The 25,146-nt window shown below is 35.0% G+C and overlaps 2 protein-coding genes across 2 annotated transcripts; one reads left to right on the top strand and one right to left on the bottom strand.

The window, feature by feature from the left end:
- Positions 1-12,748: 12,748 nt before the first annotated feature.
- LOC127256081 (uncharacterized) lies at positions 12,749-13,378 on the bottom strand. The gene has a single exon (XM_051281913.1). The coding sequence runs from the start codon at positions 13,376-13,378 to the stop codon at positions 12,749-12,751; it is 630 nt and encodes a 209-aa protein (XP_051137870.1).
- Positions 13,379-16,423: 3,045 nt separating this feature from the next.
- LOC127256305 (protein VAPYRIN-like) lies at positions 16,424-23,457 on the top strand. The gene is made up of 2 exons (XM_051282258.1): positions 16,424-17,489; positions 22,883-23,457. The coding sequence occupies exons 1-2, from the start codon at positions 16,524-16,526 to the stop codon at positions 23,303-23,305; spliced, it is 1,389 nt and encodes a 462-aa protein (XP_051138215.1). The 5' UTR covers positions 16,424-16,523; the 3' UTR covers positions 23,306-23,457.
- Positions 23,458-25,146: the final 1,689 nt, after the last annotated feature.

The raw sequence follows: 25,146 nt of genomic DNA, 5'->3' as shown, positions 1-25,146 counted from the left end.
CACTATTTATACTCTAATTACAATTTTAAAAACGTATTTATAATAATCACACATTTATTAATATGATGCATTTCTTTTCCTTCATGACAATACTTCCCCTTAGAACGCGAGTTGTTCTCAAGTTGCAAAATCAGGAAGCACGAGTTAAAATCTTAAAAGATTTTCAAGTAGCTTATTCTTCAGGAATGTGAGCTTACTGAACTTGGAATTGAGTTGCCGGTGAAGGATTCCTGTTTGGCCAAACAACAGGCGAAAATTTTGATTGTTTGCAACAAAATTCTCCCATAATCATAAAAAATAGACAAACAAATAGTGACATCAGATGGCAGGCCGATGTGTTTCTTCAAAAGGAGAGATGAAAAAAACTGGATGAATGAGAGCAAAGATGGGTAAGCAATAGGCGACATGACCAACACAAGCCAAGATCTTGAATGGGCCAACGTACTTGGGGCACAACTTCCAAACATCCTTGGAGTGAAGTGAAAGCTGGCGATAGGGTATCAACTTGAGGTAAACCAACTCTCATTGTTCAAATTCGTGTTCACATCAATGAGAATTTACATAATATTTCATACGAGATAGTGCTGCCAATAGGGCTTGCTTGAGTAGGTGCTAAGCTTGTTGTTGATCGTGAACCCCATCCACATTGGTAGAAGGTATAGGTCCAAAGAGCTATGGTGTAGGATGAAAACCATATAATACGTGAATGGGGCGGTACCCATTGAGTGTGGTAGGAAGTATTATACCACAATTTTTCCATAAGAAGCCAGTTAAACCACTAATTAGGATTAGAACCACACATGCACTTGAGGTAAGACTCTAAGCACTAATTTAATCTCTTAGTTTGTCCATCAATATGTGGATGGTATGCAGCACTTAACCTCTACTTAATTCCAACACCTTAAATATCTGTTGCCAAATTGACTAGTAAAACTGTCTCTGTCAGAAATGACACTGTGATGAGAGCCATGCAACTTATAGATAGATTGTAAGAAAACTTGGGAAAATCTTGAAGCTTTAAATGGATGACCAATGGCAACAAAGTGAGCATATTTGATGAATCTATCAACAATCACTCAAATAGTGTCTTTGTTGGCTGATTTAGATAATTGCTCAAAAAAATCCATGAAAATATGAGTCCAAGCCTGTTATGAAACTGGTAGGGGCTGTAGCAAACCGAAATTTCGTTATTTTCATGTTTACTCATTTGTCACACCTGACAAGAGGCAACAAAAGTCTGTACATATTGCCTTATTCCTGGCCACCAGAACATACTGGATACCCTTTGAATGTAACATTAATCCCTAAATGACCCCTCCCCCCACATAGGAGTTGTGGAATTTTTTCAAAATGTGATTCCTTAGATTCCCAGGACAACCCACCAACAACTTGCCTTTGTGCCTCAATAGCCTCTCATCATAGTTGTATAAAGCCATATTGTAGAGCAAGGTGACCAACTCAGCTAGTATGTCTTGGAGAAACAAATCAATATTATAATTACTGATAATTTCACCCATCCATATAGGCTTAAAGACACTAATAGTTGAACACTCTCCTTCAACTAATTCTTCTTAATCTGAAATATGAACTCTAGACATCACATCAACCACTTAATTTTCAGTTCTTTTTTTGTGGTCAATATTGTAATCAAATCCCAGAAGTTTAGTCAAATACTTATGTTGCAATGGCATTGAGATTTTCTATTCCAACAAGTATCTCAAGCTCTTATGGTCCGTTCTAATAATGAGTGGGAAATGAAGTAAATAAGACCTCAACTCTCCATATCCAATATAATGGCTAAAACTTCATTATCATATATTGATAACCCCAAAAGTTTAGGATCTAAGACCTTGCTTAAGAAAGTCAAAGGGTGCTAGTCCTATATAAGAACAACTTCTAAACCTTAGTAAGATGTATCGGTCTCCACAATGAAAGGTTTGGTGAAGCCAGGTAAGGCTAAAACTAGAGCTGTAACCATTGTACTTTTAGCAGTTGGAAGGCAGCTTCAGCCTTTGAAGACCACACGAACTTGCCTTTTTTTGTTAGATCAGTTTAGGCCTTAACAATCACTCTATAATATTGAATAAACTTCATGAAGTATCCAGTGAGGCCCAAGAACAAGAACCTTTTTAATGCCTTAAAACAATAGATGAAGTAGGCCAATCTAACACTGCTTGGATCTTGGACTTATCCATATGTACACACCCATTCCTTACTATGTGCCCTAAATACTCAACCTCTGCCTTGTCAAAACTGCACTTTGATTTTTTGGAAAACAAGGTATGCTGAGACAGAATATTAAACACCGCCTTAAGTGTTTCAAATGTTCGGCCATGTTCAAGCTATAAATGAGTATATCATTAAAGAAAATCAAGATGAAATATTTCAAATAAGACTTAAAAATCTGATTCATGGCTGCTTGAAAGGTGGCTGGTGCACTTGTGAGTCCAAAAGGCATTACAACGAACTCATACAATTTTGAGGCAATTACAAATGTTGTCTTAGGTATATCCTCATCATGCTTCTGATATGATGATATCCAACCTTAAATCTATCTTTGAAAAAATGGTTTTTCCCCTAACTCATCCAATAAATAATATAACAAGGGAATAAGTTAGCTATTTTTAATTGTAGCTGCATTGAGTTTTCAATAATTGATGCAAAACGTCAATGAACCATCATTCCTTTTAACTAGTAGCATATGTGAGGAGTAAAAGCTTCTACTAGGTCGAATAATCCCTGTTTGAAATATCTCTTCTACCAATTTCTCAATTTCTCTCATTTGAAACATATGATAGCTATAAACATACTACTTAATAGTCCTATATTGGGCTTAGTGGGGATTTCATGATCCATGTTCTTCTTAGGGGGTAATCCAGTAAGGACTTCGAACATATGCTGAATTCCTGGAGCAACAACTCAATATATGGATACCAAACATATGTCTCATCTTGTTTGTTCATATATAATGCATAGGAAACCCACGGTGCCTTCCATTTTTAGCTCTTTACTAAGGTGGTTCACAATTAGCATACTTAATGCAATCTCAGGTTGAATTCCTTGAAAAATTTAAGCATCATTCCTTTAAAACAAAACTGAATATTATGCTCTGAAAAATCCATGGTCACCTTTCCGAACTGACTTAGCAAGCCCACCCCAATAACCATGTCACGACCTCCTAACTTCAACAATCTCATAAGGGGACTAAACATGTGACTACTACTTTCCCAAGAAAACATAGGACATTTAGATTCGCATGCAACTTTGTTTTCATCGAAAATAGTTATTAACCAAGGATCAATTAACTCCATTGTGCACCATAACTTTGAGACTGTTTTTGGGTCCAAAAAAGTGTGGTGCTGCCTGAGTCCTACAAAATAACTAACTCACAGCTATTAGACTTTCCTAACAACTTAATGGTGTTGGAAGGAACTTGACCAACCACAACATTAAGAGATTTGGGGTTCGTCCAACACTTGTTGACATTATTCAAACTCGAGAATTCCACTTTCTTTCTCACTCTCCCTATTTTCTTCTCCCATTATCAAATACACTTTTGCACATGTATCATATATGTAATACCTCATCAAAATTGAAGTATAAATTATTCTCTCTTTTAGCCTTCATTTTTTTAGGAGACTAACCTCCTAATAGAAGGTAACTTTTTCTTAGTAATATCAGAACCAATCTTAGTTGTTGGCGTTGCTGATTGAGGATTGCCGCTTCTATTTAGTCCTCTATGTCCCATAGCGAGAAGATTGACTATGTCCTCACTTTGGATGGCAAATTGGATGGCATTTCTCAAAGTAATAGGTTTTTGCATTGTCACAAACTTCTTTATCGCCTCCTTTAATCCACTAATAAAAAATTTTACAAAATATTTTTCTCTCAAAGCTTTATTATCTTCTCTTAGTAAAGCTCTTCTTTCTTCAAACTTTTGATCATAGTTTTGCACATTGGTGTTTTGTCTTAACTTATTATATGAGCAACTAAACTCCTTTAAGCAGGATTTATAAATATTTCCAATAATAATCCAGAGAATTCATCGCATGAAAAATTAATATTTTCCTTAATATAGTCCATAAGCCAACTATCAGCTACTCCTTCTAAATTTATAGCAGCAAGGCTAAGTTTATCATAATCAGACACTAGATTATAAGAAAAATACTTAGTGTATTTCCTACACCAGAGTTTAGGATTATCTCCATTCAATTTTGGAAACTCCAATCGCAACTTATTATTGTGTAAAGTGTGGTTCGAATCATTTAATCTAGTCATAGGAATATAAGACAATATTCCCCCTCATTCCTTAGGCTTAGCAACAGAGTCAAGAGTAATATGTGAAGCAGAAGGATCCAAAGGTTCTTTACCTCTAGTTGAAAGTCCAATTTGTTGTTCCTTCATGAAATCCAAATATTGAGTCTTCAACAGGTCTCCTAAACTCTCCAGCTTCGCATTTATCTTTGATTCCAGTTTAGTTTCCATTTGAAAATGGCCTTGGAATATAGTTGTTTGGCCGTCCATAAGTTTTGTCACTTGTTGTTCCAGAGTATCCAACCGTTGTGTTTAGGATCGCATCATCAGAGGCGCATTAGAGGAGAAACAAAGAATATATGTCTGATATCAAATTGTCACATCCTCAGTAATGGCGGATAGCAACACGGAGAGATTAGAAGAGAGAATAAAGAAAGAAGACAAATAATTTTAGTTTTATTTTCTGATTAATTTCCTTCACAACATGATATGCATATTTATACCCTAATTACAATCTAAGACGCGTATTTATACGACTCACATTTGTATTAATATCACACATTCATTCTCATTCATGACAATTTCCAACTCTCTCTTCTTGAAGAATAATAGGTTCTTTTTCCCCTATCTTTCAACAATGAGTTATGAGAAGTAGGTAGTAAAATTCAAATTTGGGATCATAATTTTATTTATTATAACAAATTATAATTTTTTCATTGCTCGGAGTTTGACTTCGACGGTCGATTGGATTTGGTAAGTCGGAAAATTGTTGCGATAGGTTCCCTGGCCCACTAAAAAGCACGATAGATCTCAAGTCAATAATTTGAAGATAAATAAAAAAAATCAAGTTTTGTTATAGCATCTATAACTGCTTCTGGTTGGCTAGATATCACGTAGAAAAGACAGATCCGACCCCGCACGGGGAGCCTACTCAAACTTGCTTGAACATGAATAACTCCGTTTGGGATTCTACGTGCACTTTTGTGTCAATATGCTTACTTCGATCGTGGTGGACATGATTTGGTAACTTCTAGTTTGATCAAGGAAACCACAGAAAATGAATCTGCTAATGAAGGTTACAATTTGGTTCCCTGGGATTGGGTTTGGGACTTTCCTACGCAGTTTGAACACATTGTGAGAGATGTTTCGGGGGGCTGGTTGCACCATTGAATTCGGAATATGGTAAAGTAGCTCCCGGTTAAAAATTATAAGAATCTAATGGAAGATCATTGCATAAATTAAAAGAATATTACTAAATTAAACTAAAATAATTGAGTCGTCTTTCTCTCTTTCTTGACTCATTTTATTCTTGGGCTTAAATTATTGGATAAATTTCACTTGTCCTTATTATGCTAAAAATTATGGAGAGAAATCCCATAACTTTCTCCAACAATTTTATTCAACAACCCCAAAATCTTCTCCAATAAATGCAGTCACCCTTGATCTAATTTTTGGGCTTCAATTCTGTTGGGCTCGATGTATAGTACTTTTGAGCTCGCTTTTGAGGGTAGAACCCCTAAGTTATGAGTGTTAGGTCTTTTTTTGATGTGTGGGTTATTTTCGATGTTGCTAGACTTTTGCTTAATACGCGTGGGCTTCGCTTGATGCAACCAAATCTCACTCGATGCTGTTGGATATCACTCAACATGACTAGACCTTGCTCGATGCGGCTGGACATTGCTCGACACTGCTTGGCCTCGCTTGATGTGGCCGGACTTCGTTCGACATTGTTGGACCTCGCTCGATTTTTGTCAAATAAGGCCTCATCGATCCGAGGTGTTTGAGGCAAGGTAACAGATGCCCCTTTAAAAAATGTCGGATGGACTGAATTCTTCAAGAGAATCTAAAATTTTTTATAAGTAGCATGCCTTCTTTAATTATGAGATTTCTCATCGATTCGAATCACTAATTCTTTAAACCATAAGTCGTCCTTAACTCATACCTTGAACTTTCAGATTGTTGGGTTTCCTTTGGGACTAGAACTTAACTTATTGTAGCGTCGTTGACGATAGAAAAACACTCAAAGAGGTCGCGTCATATTGTCCTCATAGATGACGAACATGACAAGGTTAGCCTTTTTCACTGCAGCATCAACTTATAGCATCCATGGATGCTAATGAGAGATCAGAGATTCATTCGATAATAATTCAATCATATTGACCATAAAATCGTCAAATATTGCAAGGCTTATACCAAATTTTGATCACACACAATGATATTGAGGTTAGCTTCAGAAAACTTATCATCCTCGAGGGCTGCTAATTTGGGCTCTTTGTCTCACATCTCGACAATAGAAGCATTTGTTTGCACATCTCTATTGTGTTTCTCATTATCTATGCACGAACCACTCCTTGTGGGCGAGTTGCTCTTCGGGCACAAGTTGCTCCATATGGGTGAACTATTAACTGCATGCGAGTTGTGCCTTGTATGCAAACTTCTTGCTTCTAGTTTTTTCATTGGTTTCCATTCCCATTGAAACTTATTTGGCGGTGCTTCAGGATGCATCAATGGCTTCATTTCCGAGCTTTTCGCCAATGTTGAAGAAATGTCTTTTGTAATCGAGAGAACGGAGACAACTTCTCGAGTGATTGATTGACTGTTCAACTTCCGTCTTTTGCCATATTATGGGGATGAAAAGTTAAATGAGGCTTGATAACAACCTTGTCATAGATGCGACCCTCCACACCTCTCCATTCTTTTCAAAATGACTTTGACAACAATATTGGCGGGTTTGAGTCTATTCCGGATCAAGAGATGTCTCGAAAGCTTACATGTTTTCCTGAGTTGTTCGAATACAACTTTCCAAGGTGTAAAAGGCCTTTGAACTTTTCTTTGGGTAGAGGCAGCAATGCTAAAATAGATTAATTGCGGCCGCCAGTTACGACCGTCAAAGGCTGTACCCGGTTCTGTAATATTGCAAAGCACATATTACTCATTCACAAGAATTGAACATGCTACAACCACGTCATTGACCGGTGAGTGCAAACGATTTGTTACAAAATTGAAGCTCACTTAGAGTTCGAGTAATGTGACCATAATTTAACGAGAGCTAAAACTACATAATTGGTAGGATTGAAAATCTCAAATATGGTATTATTTAGATGGTAGCCACTAACCAGTCGGGATATTGAGTACACAAAACCACTCGAATGCCACAAACAAACTACCAAGTTTCATTCCCAATCATGAATCATCATGCAACTGTATAATCATATGCTCTGCGTAAAATTGGTATGCAAGAATCACTAGTAACTTCTTCTAAAAAATTGTGATTTTCTATAAGCACAAACTGAAAAATGAATAAAAAAAGAGAAAGGAAAAAGTTTGGAGCTTGCACACCTAAAGAGATTAGCAGCCATCTACTAATGGATATTAAACTTGTGATCCTTGAAAACCGATGAATCATGCTTTTTTCCAGGAGAAAGCTATGCATTTCCCAAATGTAAAGTACTAACCAAGGTTCGAAAAATTGCTTTATGAAAAATATATGAAAAATGGATATTATTAAGGGGAAAAAAAGGCTAACAGGAACAAGAGCCAAAAATCAAAATGCACAGTAAGAAACCTGCTCAATGTCACTGATGTCATTGCTCGGATGGAAAATAGGGATTAGGAAATGAAATATCCGATAAAGCAAAAGGTAGAAAAGAACTTTCAAGTGTACATCCATACTTCATCGTATATATTAGTTATAAAATATATAAATATAATGCTTATATAATTAGCAGCTAAACAAGAATGCTACCTACACATATCAATATACACACAATACATCCCACCAACTAAAATATGAAAGTAACAATCAAATGAATTGTAAGTACACCAAACATATATTTTCCTTAGCTTATTTTCCTAGCAGTAGTATTATTTGATCATTTTCTTTCCTTTCGTAGACTTATCTTACCATATCATGTGTGTGTATGTTGGAGTTAGTACATATAATTCCACACGACATTACAAACCTGATTTTGTTCCAATGAGCTTGCATAATCAAGATCGATTCTTTTTACAAGGATGCTGGCATCAATGAGGAGGAACACAGAGACCAGCGTTGGCCGGGTAAAGAAATAGTCCTTAATGAACCATTCCTAATCTGTCCAAATCTCATGTGGCGCTGCTGCATACCTGTTTTGTTAACCAGCAGACATATATATGGTTTTAAAAATATCCACAACATTAAAAGCTAAAGTAAGAATTCAGCTTCAATTCTATAGAAATTATTGCACCAGATATGATAATATGTTGCACGGAACGAATGTGCTAATGATTCATACCCATAACCAGACAAATTTATTAAGTACCAACTATCATTAATCTGAAAATGAGTGATGCATTAGGTCTTCCCTGCCGAATTTGAGTTCTAACAATATCAATCAAACGACATGGACATGCAACCATGATCAATTCAGAAACCCATTCTTTTCAATACACTTTTCTACCAAAAACTTTGTAATATGAAATAAGTGCTCAGAACAACAATTTTTTTGTACAAAGTTGATTTGCCCAAAATTCATTCGAGAAAGGGAAAAAAAAAAACAAAAACCAAATTGAGCCCTAAAAATGTTTAAGAGAAAGTGTAAATCACATTGACCTCCATAAATCTATAAATAGCAACAATAAAGAAAAACCTAACTAGTTAAAAAATACAAAGATTTGAAAAACAAATCCAAACTTACGGGAAGAACTAGGGTTGACATTTGAGGATATATGTGTGCAGCGGCGGCTCGCTGTCGACGGGTTGAGGAAGGCAGCGTAGAGCGCAGTCGACGACCCAGAAAGGTAGATGCGGCACTCAGGGGTGTAGAGGGAGGACTTAGAAGGAGTGAAGGAGGACGTACGGAAAGAAGACGAAGAAGAAAGAAGAAGTAGAGGAAAGAAGCAGGGAGTAGGGGCGGTGGCGCAGGGTTTGTTTAAAAATGTTTTAATTTTTATTTAATTTTAAATTTTAAATTTTATATTATAATTATAATTTTAAATAAATAATTATTTTAATTTCAATTTGTATATATTAATAAATAAATATTATATATGTATATGATATATATATGATATATTATTTTAGATTTAGTTTGAAATTTAAAATTAAAAGTATTGTAATTGTAACAAAAAAAATACCACAACAAAAGAAAAATGTTGACCAAATCGAAAAAAAAACTATTTGTTTCTAAAATATTTAAAACAAAAAATAACTTTTGTAACAAAAAACTTGTAGCGGATGAGCTTCTTCTACAAATGGCTATTTTTTTTTTTTGTAGTGAGTGGCAGTTAAAGTTTGTTTCATCGATCTCCAAGAGATCACTGTTTCGCCACAAGTGAATATATAGCCAGTTTGAGAATTGGCTTTATGAGGATCAGATAAATATCCTGCATCGGCAAAATCAATCAATTTATGTCGAGAATCTTTCGAGTAAAATAATCCGAGATCAATTGTTCCTTGGAGATAGCGAAAAATGTGCTTAATCTCATTCCAATGTCGTCGAGTAGGCGATGAGTTGAATCTTGCCAATAGATTTACAACAAATGATATATCTGGTCGGGTTTTGTTAGCAAGATACATCAATGCGCCTATAGCACTCATATATGGCACTTCTAGGCCAAGTGTTTCTTCATTTTCCTCTTTTGGTCTATATGGATCCTTATTTGATCGAGTGCTCTAACGATCATTGGGGTACTTAGCGGATGTGACTTATCCATCAGAATTTTTTTTAGTACTCTTTTGGTATAATTTGATTGGTGGATAAAGGTTCCACTCTCCAAATGCTCAATTTGCAAACCAAGACAAAATTTGGTTTTTCCAAAATATTTGATCTCAAACTCATTTTTTAGAGATATTTAACAGCTTTTTGGATTTCAACAGGAGTTTCAATTAAATTGAGATCATCGACATACACAACGATAATTACAAATTTTGATCCATTTTTCTTTATGAAAACACATGGACAAATAGGGTCATTTATGTAACCTTCTTTTGTTAAGCTTTCGCTGAAACGATTGTACCACATTCGGCCTGATTGCTTGAGCCCATACAAAGATTTTTGCAATTTGATGGAATATGATTATTTTGTCTTTGATTTGAATGATTCATGTATCTTAATCCCTTATGGTATTTTCATGTAGACGTCATTGTCTAAGGAGCCATAAAGATAGGCAGTAACCACATCCATTAATCGCATATCAAGATTATTGTGTACTTCCAGACTCACAAAATATCTTAATGTTATTTCATACATGACCGACAAATATGTTTCTTCAAAATCAATGCCCGGTCTCTGGGAAAAACCTTGGGCTACAAGTCTTGCTTTATATCTTGTGATATCATTATTTTTATTTCTTTTTCTCACAAACATCCATCTGTAACCAACAGGTTTCACATTTTCAGGTGTTTGGACTATAGGGCCGAATACTTGTTGTTTTTTTAATAAGTCCAATTCAGACTGAATTGCGTATTTTCATTTTGCCCAATTATTTCTTTGCTGACATTCATCAAATGATTTTGGTTCATAATCATCGTCATCTTTCATTATATTGAGTACTACAGAATATGCAAATGCATTATCAAAATTTGTTTTCTTTTTGTTCCAATATTTTCCACTGGTGGTACAGTTAACAAAAGTTTCAATAACTTCATCATCACTTTCATCAGAATATTCAGTATCAACCTCTTCAGGGGTTGTACTGACCTTTTCAGGTATCTGATCATTGTTGATATCTTCACCAGTATTTACAATTTTTTTCTTTCATGGATTCTTATCCTTGGAACCCCACGATCTACTATGTTTTACGCGGGCAGTATGCTTATTAACACTCAACACTTTCCCTTCTGGGATATTTATTTTAGCTGGTGCATCTGGTGCTGCAATATATGATTTCGTAATTCTAGCAACATCATTAAAAACATCAAACAATTGATTTGCAATTTTCTGCAAATGCACAATTCTTTGAACTTCAAGTTCACTATGTTTCGTAGAAGGATCAAATTCAAGTGGTGTTTTCCACGAAATTTCTTTTTTCAGTTGATTACTATCTTTCCCTATTGTCGCAAAATGAGATTCATCAGAATGACAGTCTGCAAACCTTGCAGTAAATATATCACCCGTTGTTGGTTCAAGATATTTGCAATCAAGGGGGATTCATACCCGACATATATACCCAACCTTTTCTGAGGTCCCATTTTCGTACATTGAGGTGGTGCAATTGGCACATAAACAGCACACCCAAAAATTCGCAGGTGAGATATGTATGGTACCTTTCCAAACACCAATTAAGTAGGGGAATAACAGTGAGAACTTGTCGGCCTTATTTTCACGGGGCTGCTGCATGTAATATAACATTTCCCCAACATGATACAGGAAGTTTAGACCTCATCAACAATGGTCTAGCAATTAATTGCAATATTTTGATAAGGGATTCAGGCAGACCATTTTGCGTATGTACGTGGGGAACAAAATGTTCCACAGTAATCCAAATTGACATGCAGTAATAATTAAATGTATGTTATGAATATTCTCCAGCATTATCTAAACGTATTTTCTTTATCAGGTGATTTGGAAATTGTGCTCGCAATTTAATTATTTGTGAGAATAGTCTAGCGAAAGCTAGATTGCGAGTAGATAACAGACATACGTGTGACCATCGCGTTGACGCGTCAATTAGTACCATAAAGTATTTGAAGGGTCCACACAGTGGATCTATTGGTCCACAAATATCACCCTGAATTCTTTCCAGAAAAGTTAGGGATTCAAAAACCAACCTTTTTTGGAGATGGTCTGATTATTAACTTCCCTTAGGAACAGACAGCACAAGAAAATTCATCTGAACTCAAAATATTTTTTTTTCAATGGGTGGCCATTTGAATTTTCAACAATTCGCCTCAGCATTACATTGCCAGGATGCCCAAGTCGATCGTGCCAAGTTTTAAATTTGTTAGTAGCAATTTGCTCTACTAAGTGATATGTTTCAGCGGTACTTGAATAATATAAATCGGAAGAAAATGATGACAATTTTTCTTTCACAATTCTTTTCCCATTCACAATCTGAGTTATCAAGAGATACTTATTTTCTTCCGCATTCAATGTTTCAATGTGATACCCATTTTTTCGAATATCACTGAAGCTCAGTCAATTCCTTTGAGCTTTGCTCGAGAACAAGACATTTTCAATTATCATTTTTGTCCCTTTTGGGAGAAATACAGTAGCCTTTCCCGAGTCTTCAATTATTTTTGATGCACCACTAATAGTAACAATAGTGGTCTTTCCCATATTCAGATGGGAGAAATAACATTTGTTTTTCAGAATGTTGTGAGTCATAGCACTGTCGATAAGGCAGATATTGTCATCGTCTCCAAAATAGTAGGCATCCATATCTTCGTAAGAAGGCAAAAATAATAAAAAATATGTATTAGTAACATAATCAAAATAGACTTATATTATAGGGGGTAATACAAAAAGGGGAGCAAAAAACATCAAAATAACAAAAGAGATACAACAACATTTTATCATTTAACATCATCAGCTATGTTAAGCAGATTATCAGCATCCAGGTGCGTAATATTTTCACTCATCACATCGTCAAATGTGTCATTGTGGGCAGCGTGGTTTGTTTCGGCAGCAACTCTTCCTTGCTTTTCTTTTGAGGCCCGATACAGTTCAGCCAAGTGACTGACTATGCAACAAACATGGGCCCAATGGCCTTTGATTCCACACCGGGTGCATTCATCGTCATTGTTTCTGTTTCTTCCGGTGTTGAGCCTTTGTTGAGGTATGTATGGCCTTTTGTCATTATAGCGCCGATTTGGCACATATCGGGGCCTGTTTTGATAATTATTGTGATTGTATATTTTTGTCCGGCCCCGCCCGCGATTCTGATTTCGATCACGATCAATTCGTTGATTCCTGACCTGCCCACAACCACACACCGGATTTGCCAGATGTATTGCATTTGCCTCTGGAAATGGATTTGCACCTGTCGGCCGAGATTCATGATTTTTCAACAGCAATTTATTGTTTTGTTCGGCCAGCAAAAGACAGGTGATCAGCTCAGAATATTTCTGGAAGACTCTTTCGCGATACTGCTGCTGCAAAACCATGTTAGATGCATGAAAAGTGGAGAAAGTTTTCTCCATCATGTTAGATTCAGATATATTTTTGCCTAGTGGCGCAGCTGTGATGTTATTATGAACATTACAAAATTATATTTTTGGACTGTTTTAAAGTCCTGAAGCCGTAGACTTTGCCATTCGTTTCGTGCCCTTGGCAACAAAGTCAGCCTCAAGTGATCGTATCTTTCTTTCAATCTCTTCTACAATTCAAGTGGGGATCCAACGTTACATACTGTATTTTCAGTGCTTCATCGATGAGATGGCACAAAAAGATTATGGCCTTTGCACGATCTTGGCTCGGGGAATTTTTATCCCGGACAATGGTATTTTCCAAGCCCATTGAAGCTAGATGCATTTTAACATCGCGAGTTTATACCATATAATTTTTGCCAGAAATGAGAAGAGGGCCAAATTCCTATTTGGCAAGGTTAGACATAATAAACATATAAAATATAAAATATTACCTTGCGGAAATTAAAATATATAATCGTACTGATAACGTGTTATAATATCAATATAGAATTAGCTAATTGAAATATTAATTACTTCTACCGCTAACCACTATTTTATGTATAGGGGTAAACTATTTTTTTAGTCCCGTAATTGGACCCCCTTATAATTTTAGTCCCATAAGTGGAACCTATCGCAAACTAGTCCCATAAGTGAAAAATTTTCGTTGTTTTAGTCCTCCGGCGCCGTAGATCCCCGCGTAGCTCGCCGGAAACCACGTGTCCCGCCAGGTCAGCGACACCTGGCGAACACATGAATTTTTTTTTCATTTTTTTAATTTTTAATTTTTTTAATTGGACCAAATAAATAAAATTAAAAATAAATTTTTTTTTTTTTACAAAAAAAAAATTTAAAACAAAATCCACGTGTCCGCCAGGTGTCGCTGACCTGGCGGACACATGGCCTCCGGCAAGCCACGCGGGCGTCTCCAGCACCGGAGAACTAAAACAACGAAAAACCTTCATTTATGGGACTAGTTTGCGACAAGCTCCACTTACGGGACTAAAATGATAAAGAAGTCCAGTTACGAGACTAAAAAGATAGTTTACCCTATATATTATTATAATATATATTAATGCAGCGTATATATATATATATATAATTAATCGTATGTATATTAAATATCTATGTATATATAGATACAATGATTATGTTAGTAAGTAAATATATATAAATATATGCAGAGGAAAATATTGAAGATGAGAATGAAGACGAATTTGTCTGGTGTGTTTCATTTCATTAGAATGCTACTATTTATAGGCAATTGCAAGTTACATATAAATGTAAAATTTACACATATAATACACGTCGATGATATGTAGCGGTGAGTAAAAGCATCCACATTTGATCTACGAAGTGATTACGTATAGAACACAATAATTGTTTTTACTAATATATTATTAAATTACTTACTAATTATACTTTATCTAAATTTTTGTATTTATAGTAAACCGAACACAAAAGGTAAGACAGAGAGAGTAATTGATATAGGAGAGGGGGAAATAATCACTATAATTTTAACTTTTGTATAGAGTATGTTGTAATACAACCATGTACCGTTGAAAATGAAATTGTGGAGTCTTATGATATTGATGTTGCTAATATTGAGTGTAAATAAAAAAAAAAAAATGTACATTTTGATGGTTTAAGTGATCTTGGTATTGATTTTGAATATGTATTGTATGCGCAATCTGCCGTTAAATGACACATGGATTTTGAAAATGATAATACAACTATTGAAAGTGAAATTCAATTTGATTTTGATGATTGTGTTTAGAATGAGTTGGAGATAAATTTAGATAGTGCGGAAAATAGTGAAATTGATATTTTAATTGGTGATTTTCGAATTGTACTTCTTGTTGGACAACATGTTATGAATAAATATGAAAGTAAAGCTTTGGAAATTAAAAGCAATAAGAAAAGTAAGTTAAAAAATTATCAACTATGTAGAGATAGGACTAGAGTATCTCTAGTCTATCATCTGAGTTTCATAATTTTGACTCATCTTCTTTGACTTGTAATATGATTGATGACTTATATGTGAATCTATGATTGTTAGAATGACAAGTAATTTTGTGAATAACTCTCAATGTGTAAAGCATTACAATAAGATTATTAGCTCATTGTTCAATAATATAAAAATTGAATCTAGTTCCTAAATCATTTGATTGCTTGGGTTGTCATATGTTATCATTGATTGTGAATGATATAAAATTAATAAAGTTTACTATTTCCCTTGTTTGTATATCGTATGTTACATGTTTTTGTTGTAAATCGCTATTACAATGATAGTAATAGCTTTGTGCATAGTTGAATTTGAATATATTCCTATTAATGTGAATACAAGATTTTGAAAAATTAATAAGTTTGTATCTTGTATAAAAATTATATGTTTTGATGTATTTGATTAGCTGACGTATAGACTCAGGTTTTAATTATGTATCATAATAGTTTTGAATATTTTTTTTTTAAATTAACTTGTTTATATAATTTTTTTTTTTTGCATGAACCCTAGTTACTCTTAACCAAAATTAGGTAGAGGACTATTGAAATTTGGTCAAGGATTATAAATGAGATCAAATAATTACAGTTTGTATCGTCTTATCTAGTTTCTGTTTTGGGTTTCCTTTTTTGTTACTAAAAAAAGTATTAAAGCCGATAGCCGTGTGTCAGTCACTTTTTGAATATATTTCTATTACTTTTGTGTAATGTTTTTTTTTTGCTTTTCTTGTATTTTTGTGAAAAAAATTGCATTTCAATCCTAAATTTCATAACAATATTATTTTATGGGTGGGATGCTCTGATGCTTAACGAAGCAAGATGGTCACGTCACGTACCACACATATTTCACCTTTGCAAAGTATTAGGTTTGACGGATTTATCCAGTGCACACTTTCGAATAGCAGTTACGGATTTTTACACATCATCTCAGCGAAAATTTATCCAGTGTACACTTTCAAACAGCGACACCGAATTAAAAAAAAAAAAAAAAAAGAAGGGACTTGTCATTCATTTATTTATTTGTAAACGAATTTTCAAAATAATAATAATAGCAAGTTTGTCTTTTCCATAACGACGAACAATAGTCCCTTTCTTCACTCATCACCTCCAATCTCACCCAAATGAACCACACAACAGATCCACCGCCTCTGCCGCCGCCGCCATGGATAAACTGGTCGAACTCTCCGACCACGAGATCCGCATCGACTTCGCTCCCGCCACCAAATGCCGCACAAACCTCCATCTCAAATCCCTCCACTCTACTGCCCCCATAGCCTTCAAGGTCCAGACATCCTCCCCTCACAAATTTCTCGTCAATCCGCCCGGCGGCCTCCTCCCGCCGCTCTCCTCCGCCGCCTTCCAGATCGTCCTCAAACCCCAGTCCCAGATCCCCTCCACCTTCCCCCGCTCACCCTCCGACCGGTTCCTTCTCAAAACCGCCGCCGCTCCCGATCTCGACTTCGACCGGCCGGAGTCCGCCCGGTCCGAGATCGTCAACCGGTGGTTCAACTCCGATCCCCACCGCCGTACCCACGACGTCAAGCTGAAGGTCTACTTCGTCGGCCCTTTCCTCCTCGCGCACGCCGCCGCCGCCGGGGATTTCGAGGCGGTAAAGAGCATCGTGAAGCGACACCGTTCCGTCGTCTCCGATCTGCCGGTTCGAGAGGCCGAGTCGCTGTACCGAGCCACGGTTCAGTACCCCGACGTTGTGGGTCTGCTCCTGGAGTCCGGGCTGAGGGTTGATGTCCGTACGCAGATATCCGACGACGTCCGGTGGGCTTCCCGGGGATGGACGGAGCTTCACGTGGCGGCGGCGTCTGATCGGACGGAGGAGATCCGTCGGCTTGTTGATGAACGGCGAGGATTGACGGATAGCAGGGACAAGGATGGGCGGACGCCGCTGCATCTGGCCGCCGGTAAAGGGCATCTGGAGAGTGCTAAGGCGTTGGTGGCGGCGGCGGCGAATGTGGACGCGAGGAGTAAGGACGGGCGGACGGCGCTGTACAGAGCGGCGGCGAACGGAGACTGTGGGATGGTGGAGATGCTTCTGGAGGCCGGGGCGGACCCCACAATCGGAGATGTGGATCAGTGCCGTTCAGCCATTGATGTTGCACGTGACAAACGCCACGTGAGTTGTTCTTGCCTTTTTAATACATGCATTTATTGGCTTAATTATTTAACTATTATTAAAATTAATTTAAAGTATAGAAACTGTTTAAAAATTTACTAAAACATAATAAATCGCTACTTGTAACACCCTAAAAATTTTATGAGAATATCATACGTCAAACACTGAAATAAAAACATGTATGGACGTATCGTGTCTCAATTAGGACACTATAAAAAATTAACCTGACTTGAAATAATTATGTTTGGATTGAGATTTTTGAATCAAATTCGTTTAATTCATTTAATTAAATAAGTCAGGTTTATGTTCAAAATTTTAACCTGAAAATAATCTGTCTAACATATTTAATTAATAGGAGTATTACTTTAAATTTAATATATTTTTAAAATTTTACCAATCCAATTCAAATATTCATGGGCTATTTTATAAAAATAAAACATTCAAAAAATAAAATTTAAGTTAAAATTGTACAAAATCAAGATTAGACAAAGGAAAGACATTGATTTTTTTCAATAGATTAAAAACAAATACATCGTATGTTTGTTTGTGTACTATTGTGTAGTGTTTGTGAATTCGACTCTTAAATATTGGTTTCATGATATTAATAAATAATTTTTACTTTAATATATATAAATATTATATATTTGAAAATTTTGTTAGTAAAAATAGTTATTTTAAATTAAAATTAAAAAAAAACAGATTATACACGTCAGATTCAGTTTGACCAAATTAATAAAAAGTCAGGTTAAGGTTGCAAATATCAACTCATTTAATTAAATAGGTCATGATCAAGTCAAAAGTTTTTTAAACCGTTTATAACTGACCCGAACCCGAACCCGATCTAACCTGATTTGTTTGTCAGCCCTAGTCTCAATGCTAAAGCTAAAATATAATAAAAATAAGTACAAACATATTGTTTGCAAAAGTAATAAATATTTTTTCCAACACCCATAATTACTTTAAAATATATAATTGTAGAAAGTCATGCATGTTTGATAATAGTCTATTCCTATGATGTATCAAGTCGATAAAGATATAAATTTCAACTCTGCATAGAAAAAAGTAGTAACATCAGCAATAGTTGAGTAGAAAATTAAATATACAATGCATGAAATAAATTACCAACAATAAGGCTTAGCCAAACAACAAGTACATCTATCCAAAATCAACGGATTACTCAATTGATCAACCAACTTGCCAAGTACCAGCCAAGTCTATTTTGATGAGTCGGATGCTTTCAGGAATTGTGAACCCGCATGCTGTTGACCATCATATTGATGAATATGAAAGTGCATCTATTTTGAAATCAAACTTGACTTTCTAATGTTCCTTCCCTTTTTGATAATGTTTTCCAAATGAGGAGATGTTTGGTGGTTTTAGTGGTTGGTAGTTTGATTGCTTGATTGTCCGGTGGTTAACTCATTTAGGGGGAGCTGACTTAATTAGCTGCTCGGAGTTAGGGGGAGCTACTTGTTTGTTTGTCTGTTTACCTTGTTGATCACCTACCTGTTGCGTATCTGTTTTGTGGTTGGCAAACATCAACTAAAAAGGGGGAGTTTTCTAGTAGTTGACTTCATATTAATATTTTGGTTGATGTTTGCATGCAATTAAAATTGCATATGATCAAACTCTAGGCTAGCGAATCCAAGATTAAATTGAAAAAAGGCCCAAATGCGAATTACTTCACTAATTCTCCAGGCCCATATTTGATATGAGTGGTCCCCTCCATGGATAGTGAATGAGATCGGTTGTAACAACCAAAGGTGTAGTGTGTAAAGAAATACAAAATTCTTGTGGAAATCTTAGTTGGTTAGATTATCTTCTTGATGAATCCTTTGGGGTAATAAGCTAGAGGAAAAAAATAGTGAGGTATAGGTGAGAGAGAAGGTGATCAATGGCTAATAGGTGAACCTATGTGAGGTTAAATTAGCGTCTCTTGAGAGAAGATTGATACAACTCACTTGTAAGTTCAGCTTGTTTTTGAATGAGTGAAATTATGCGTGGGTTAGAATCCCCTAGATGTAGGTCTTGCATGATCGAACTGAGTTATCAATTTCGTGTGTTTTATATTTAAGCTTGCAGACTGTGCGTGCGTTGTTTAAATGGTTTGCAAACTGTCTGTGTGAATTTACTTGTGTCTGGGTTTGTGCAGTTTGATCATTGCTGCTGTTATTTGTTTATTGTTTGGTCTTGAGCGAATTTTGGGGCCAACAAAGTCTAGCCAAATTAACGGCTTATACAATTTATCAATAAACTTGTCAATCAACGGTCAAGTTTAGCTAAATCCACGGCTTACACAATTTAACAATCTAATTACCAATCAACAACCAAGTCTAGTCAAATCTATGACTTATACAATTTACCAATCGACTTGTCAATCAATGACTAAGTCTAGCCAAATCCAAGGCTATCGCACTTTATCAATCGACTTGTCAATCAACGGCTTAGTCTAACTAAATCCACGACTATTACAATTTATCATTCGACTTTTCAATCAATGACTAAGTTTAGCCAAATCTACGACTTACACAATTTATCAATCGACTTGTCCATCAATTGTCAAGCTTAGCAAAATCCACGGCTTATATAATTTACCAATCGATTTGTCAATCAATAGCTAAGTCTGGTCAAATTCATGGTTAATACAGTTTATCAATTGACTTTCCAATCGACGACTAAGTTTAGACAAATTCATAGCTTATACAATTTATCAATAATTATTTGTTCGCCAACAACATCAATAACACAATAAAAAATTTATCATATACACTATATGTCACATCAACTTCATTTAGCAATTAGTATTATCATATCACAACAAGTTCACCATGCATCACGAAGACATAATCATAATGGACCATTCATTTCAAACGTGCATAATTCAACTTTTTACCTTAATCGTAGACTTATCCCGCCTAATAGAAAGATGGTACAACCCCAAGCCGACCGGGACCTCTGGACAATCTTAAACCACAAGGTTAAACTACAATAAAGACATGAACATCAAACAATAACAGTGCACAAAACTCGGTAAATTGGCCAAAAAATCACACACATGGCTCCTATATCATCCAAACTCAATCCAACAACTACTAAAATTATTCACAAGGATTTAGAGTACCTTTATAAATCATTTTCAAGTCAAAAGTCATTCAAACAAGGCTGAAAAATCAGGTCACGGGTCAAACGATGTCAATTTTATAATTTCAAAATCTCAAATTATATAATTAAAGTCCAATTGCAATAATATGTAAAAAACCTCATCAATTAACACTCCCACATACCAAATTAAGTTTACAAGCCTAATTTAGAAATCAATTTGGGAAAAATCGCACTTCAACTCAATTTCTCAAAATTGACATAAAATTCAATCGGTAAACAAAAAAAGATGTTCAAATACATCATTTATTTAACCAAAACCAAGCCAAATTCGACATGAACTCAAAACATCAAAATTCCCAAACTGAAATTACACAATTGAAAGAGGAACAAAGCTTGGATAATACTTTAGAATGAAAGTAAAATCCAAAAATATAAATTAGGTGAAAGATTTACCGTAAAACTCGACTTGGAATGGAATGAAGTGATCATCAAATTTATTTTCCAAACTTACCTAAGGTATTGCACAATCTGTAAAACATGAGATACTATTTAGATGATGCTATACACCTAAAGTCTATGGTAGTGCAAACTATTTATGAGTCGTGAGGCTGAACAAAGCAATATATTGCAATGAAACAAGAGGTGTAGGAAATATGTGGAATATGCATTCGGAGTTCTACAATCACACTTTGCAACTATAGACATGATCTTATTACATTGATAGTAGATAGTCTAGATACACCGCTTCCGTCGGTTGAAAAGATTGTCGATGAAAATGTTCGATTTTAAGAATTATTAGTCGACACAGACAAATTAAAAATAAAGAAGCACATATAATACTGTGTAATGCATTCATAAAAATATTTATAGGAGCAATACGTTAATCAAGATAATTTTAATGATTAATATATTAGTTTGTTTGTATTCGTATTTTATGCAGTTATTTATTTAATATAATTATAGTTTTATATTTTTTTTGTTCAACTAAAAAATATATATTCCCTCTGGCTCTAAGGTCCTAGACCATCTCCAACCGAAGTTTTCCTTTTTTTGGAGGGTGGAGAGAAAAAAAACTGCTCCAACCCCTGCAATTTTGCAGAATTCACCGGCTGGAATGAGAGGGTGTTTTTTTAAAAAAAAATATAATTATCTATTTATTTATATAATTATTTACTTATTTTTTAATATTATATATTTATTTATGTAGTTATCTATTTTTTTATGTTTATTTAATTTTTAATTTTTTAAATATCATCGATAAAATTAAAAATTGCATTAATTTTTTTATTTTGTTTATTTTATTTATATTTTATTCTTTTTTTATTTTTTTTAAGTTTATATTTTATTTAATTTTATTTTTGTTACTTTTAATTTTATTATTTTTTATTATAATTTTGTAATTAATATTTATAGTAAATTATTTATTTATTTAATATTTATTAAAATTTATAATTAATTGATTATGGTAAAATAATTATAAATTATTTATATTAAACATTATGTAAAATAAAATAGAAAGAGAATATTTTTTAAACCTGCAAAAATGGAGGGTATGTTGGAGAAGAGACCCTGCAAAAATAGAGGGTATGGTTGGTGATGGGTCACTGTAGTAGACTCTGCAAAAAATGTGCTGTAGATCCTACAAAAATAGATAAATGTACTGTAGACCCTTCAAAAATATGGAGTTATGGGTTGGAGATGTCTTATTTACCTTTTGTATGATTTTAATTAATATTAAAATATCATTATATTTGTATAATATTTTGTACAAATGTCATTCTATTAGCATTATAAGACACTAATTGAAATATTTTTTTTTAATTTTTTTTTAATTTGTACGTTTTTATATAATACTACTTCCGTCCGGCTCTAAGGATCTCATTTATTTTTTGTATGTTGATATTTGAATATTAATTATTATATCAAAACGTAGTACAAATTAAGAAAAAATTACAAAAATACTTCTATTGGTGTTTTATAATACTAAGAATATTTTTACAAAAAGTTATACAAATATAAGGATATTTTTAATGTTAAGTACAGTGACACAAAAGATAGATGTGACCTTAGTGGCGGACGGAGAGAGTAATTAATATTCAAAGATTAACACGCAAAAAGTAAATGAGATCTTAGAGTCGGACGGAGATAGTATTATATAAATACGTAATTAAAAAAAATTAAAAAAATATTTTAATACCAAACTCACCAAAAGAAACTCACCCTTATTAAACATCTTTGGAGTATATATATATATATATATAAACATGGTTGCAGATAAATGTTGGTTGCAGATAAATGTTGTGAAGATACTGGAGCGAGGCGAAGCGGTGTTGGAAGCAGCAAGACGCGGAGAACTCCGGCAGCTGGAATCGATGCTGGAAAAGGGCGCAGCGACAAACTTGTCGGATGAGTATGGGTGGACAGCTCTACATGTGGCGGCTATCAAAGGAAACAAAAATGTGGTGATGAGTCTGATCGAGTTTGGCGCAGACATGGAATGCCGGGACATTGAAGGGCACACTCCTCTGCATTTGGCGGTCGAGGGGGGGTGCATTGAGGTTGTGGAGATTCTCATCAACCGGGGGGCCGACCTTAATGCGGGTACGCAGAAAGGGGCGACTCCGCTCTTCATTTCGAAGCTGATGGAGCATGAAGAGATTGCACACCTGCTGTCGGACAGGGGGGCTTGCCCTCGCCCTCTCCCTGACCTTTAATTGGTGCTTAACTTTAGTTTTGTGTATTATTATTATTATTATTATTATTTGATTGAGGTATTGTGTATACTCAGAGTACTGTTAGTTTAAATGAATATTGTGAGAGCAAGTGTATCGTGAAATTGATTGAAAGATGATTTTTTTTTCGAAAATTACATACGCTCCGGAAGAGGCCCTGATGGGGGCTCCGAATTCGGCAGCAGTGGCTCCGGCTCTGACGGCGACAGTGGCAGCTCCGATGGCGTAGATCGAATCAGCAATCTTATCAACGGTCGATAATCTCACAAAATAATATCTAGTTTTTTTTATTATTAGTTTAAATAAATATTACAAAAAACAAGGGTACTATGAAATCTGAGTCGTGGATGAATCTTGTTGAAACGTGATTTGGATTTAGCGGTCTACCCGACCCGAAATCAAAGTGAAAGACTGTTTTAATTGGCATGATTCTTTTTGGGCTTATCCTAATTAATAACAAATGGGTTTAAGATAACTTGTTTATTTGCTTTCTTTCTTGTTAACTTATTATGAGAAAACGAACTCATTTGTTATTAATTAGGATAAGTCCAAAAGGAACCCTGCCAATTGAAACAGCCTTTTCGCTTTGGTTTCGGATCGGGTAGACCGCTAAATCCAAATCACGTTTCAACAAATCTTTTCTTTGAAAATTAGATACACTCCGATAGTGTCTCTAATGGCTGACGTTCTAATATAATGATAAAAATGTTTTTGCCTCTGATGAGAATGACACCTCAAATCAGCGAAGCTCTGATGAACAAAAGTGAGGGACAAACTAAGTTGGAGAGATTGCCGACAAATTAGAAGAAATGAGAAGATGGGAGGATGTTTGTGTGATTGAACGAATATGAGAGATCTTTCTTTTATAGGCACATTACTCGGGAGAAATAGGGAAACCTTTGCTGCAAAAGGCAATAATATTGTTTTTATAAAGTACAATTGTGACTAAGGTAGTGATATTGCTACCGTAAATTACAACTGTAATTAAGGAATAATTTGATTACGATCAAGATTTCCACAATCACAGCCGGATACAGTCTACATATCGGATAGAACATTATTGGGATCTTGGGCTCTCAACATTTGGGCTTGTCTTGAACTCCAAGATTTGGGTCTTGCGAGACAAAATTAAATGTTTGAAGTTTGGGCACGATTAATGGGTTGTGATGCAAAACTTTGCCTCGTCATGCATTCACCAAGCCCCAAGCCTCTCGACCTGAGCCCGAGCCCGTGCCCGTGTATGTGTCCGAGCGGTTGGGCGGCATGCGCGTGCATGTGGCTCACCGGCACTCTTGTGCCCCCCCAGTCACACTTCTTGCCATTTTTATTACCCAACTCAATATATATGTACGTTATTAGAGACGCAATTAAGCAATGTGGGACAACTTTCCACTTTCATTAGTTAATTACTTAACTAATTTATCCGAAGCCTATAATAACTTTTATCCCACGACTTTAATTACATTTCAATTCGAATAATTAAGAAAATCTCAATTAATTCACATGTTGATCCAATATATTTCTACTCACCGAAAATTTGGTTTTGAGAAATTTCGATTTTAATTTCCTTATAATTAAATTCCATCAAATATTTAAACCAATTTATTCAACAAGTACCGTGTTGAATGCATCCAAATTATCGGATCATAATATAGATTAAATTAACGTCATGGGCAATAGTATCATTTGTTTTGAATGTTAATTAGTTAGGAATCTTAGTCCATATTTATGAGTTTACATTAATCATTACTGATATAGAATATATTTAATTGTTAGGGATTTAAGCGCCTAAAGGTGCAATGAAATTGCGGAAACGGATCGAA

This window comes from Andrographis paniculata, unplaced genomic scaffold (assembly GCF_009805555.1).
Source record: "Andrographis paniculata isolate CXL003 unplaced genomic scaffold, ASM980555v1 Contig55END, whole genome shotgun sequence".
In the NCBI taxonomy this organism is placed as follows: domain Eukaryota; kingdom Viridiplantae; phylum Streptophyta; class Magnoliopsida; order Lamiales; family Acanthaceae; genus Andrographis; species Andrographis paniculata.
This window is presented reverse-complemented; position numbering and strand designations above follow the sequence as displayed.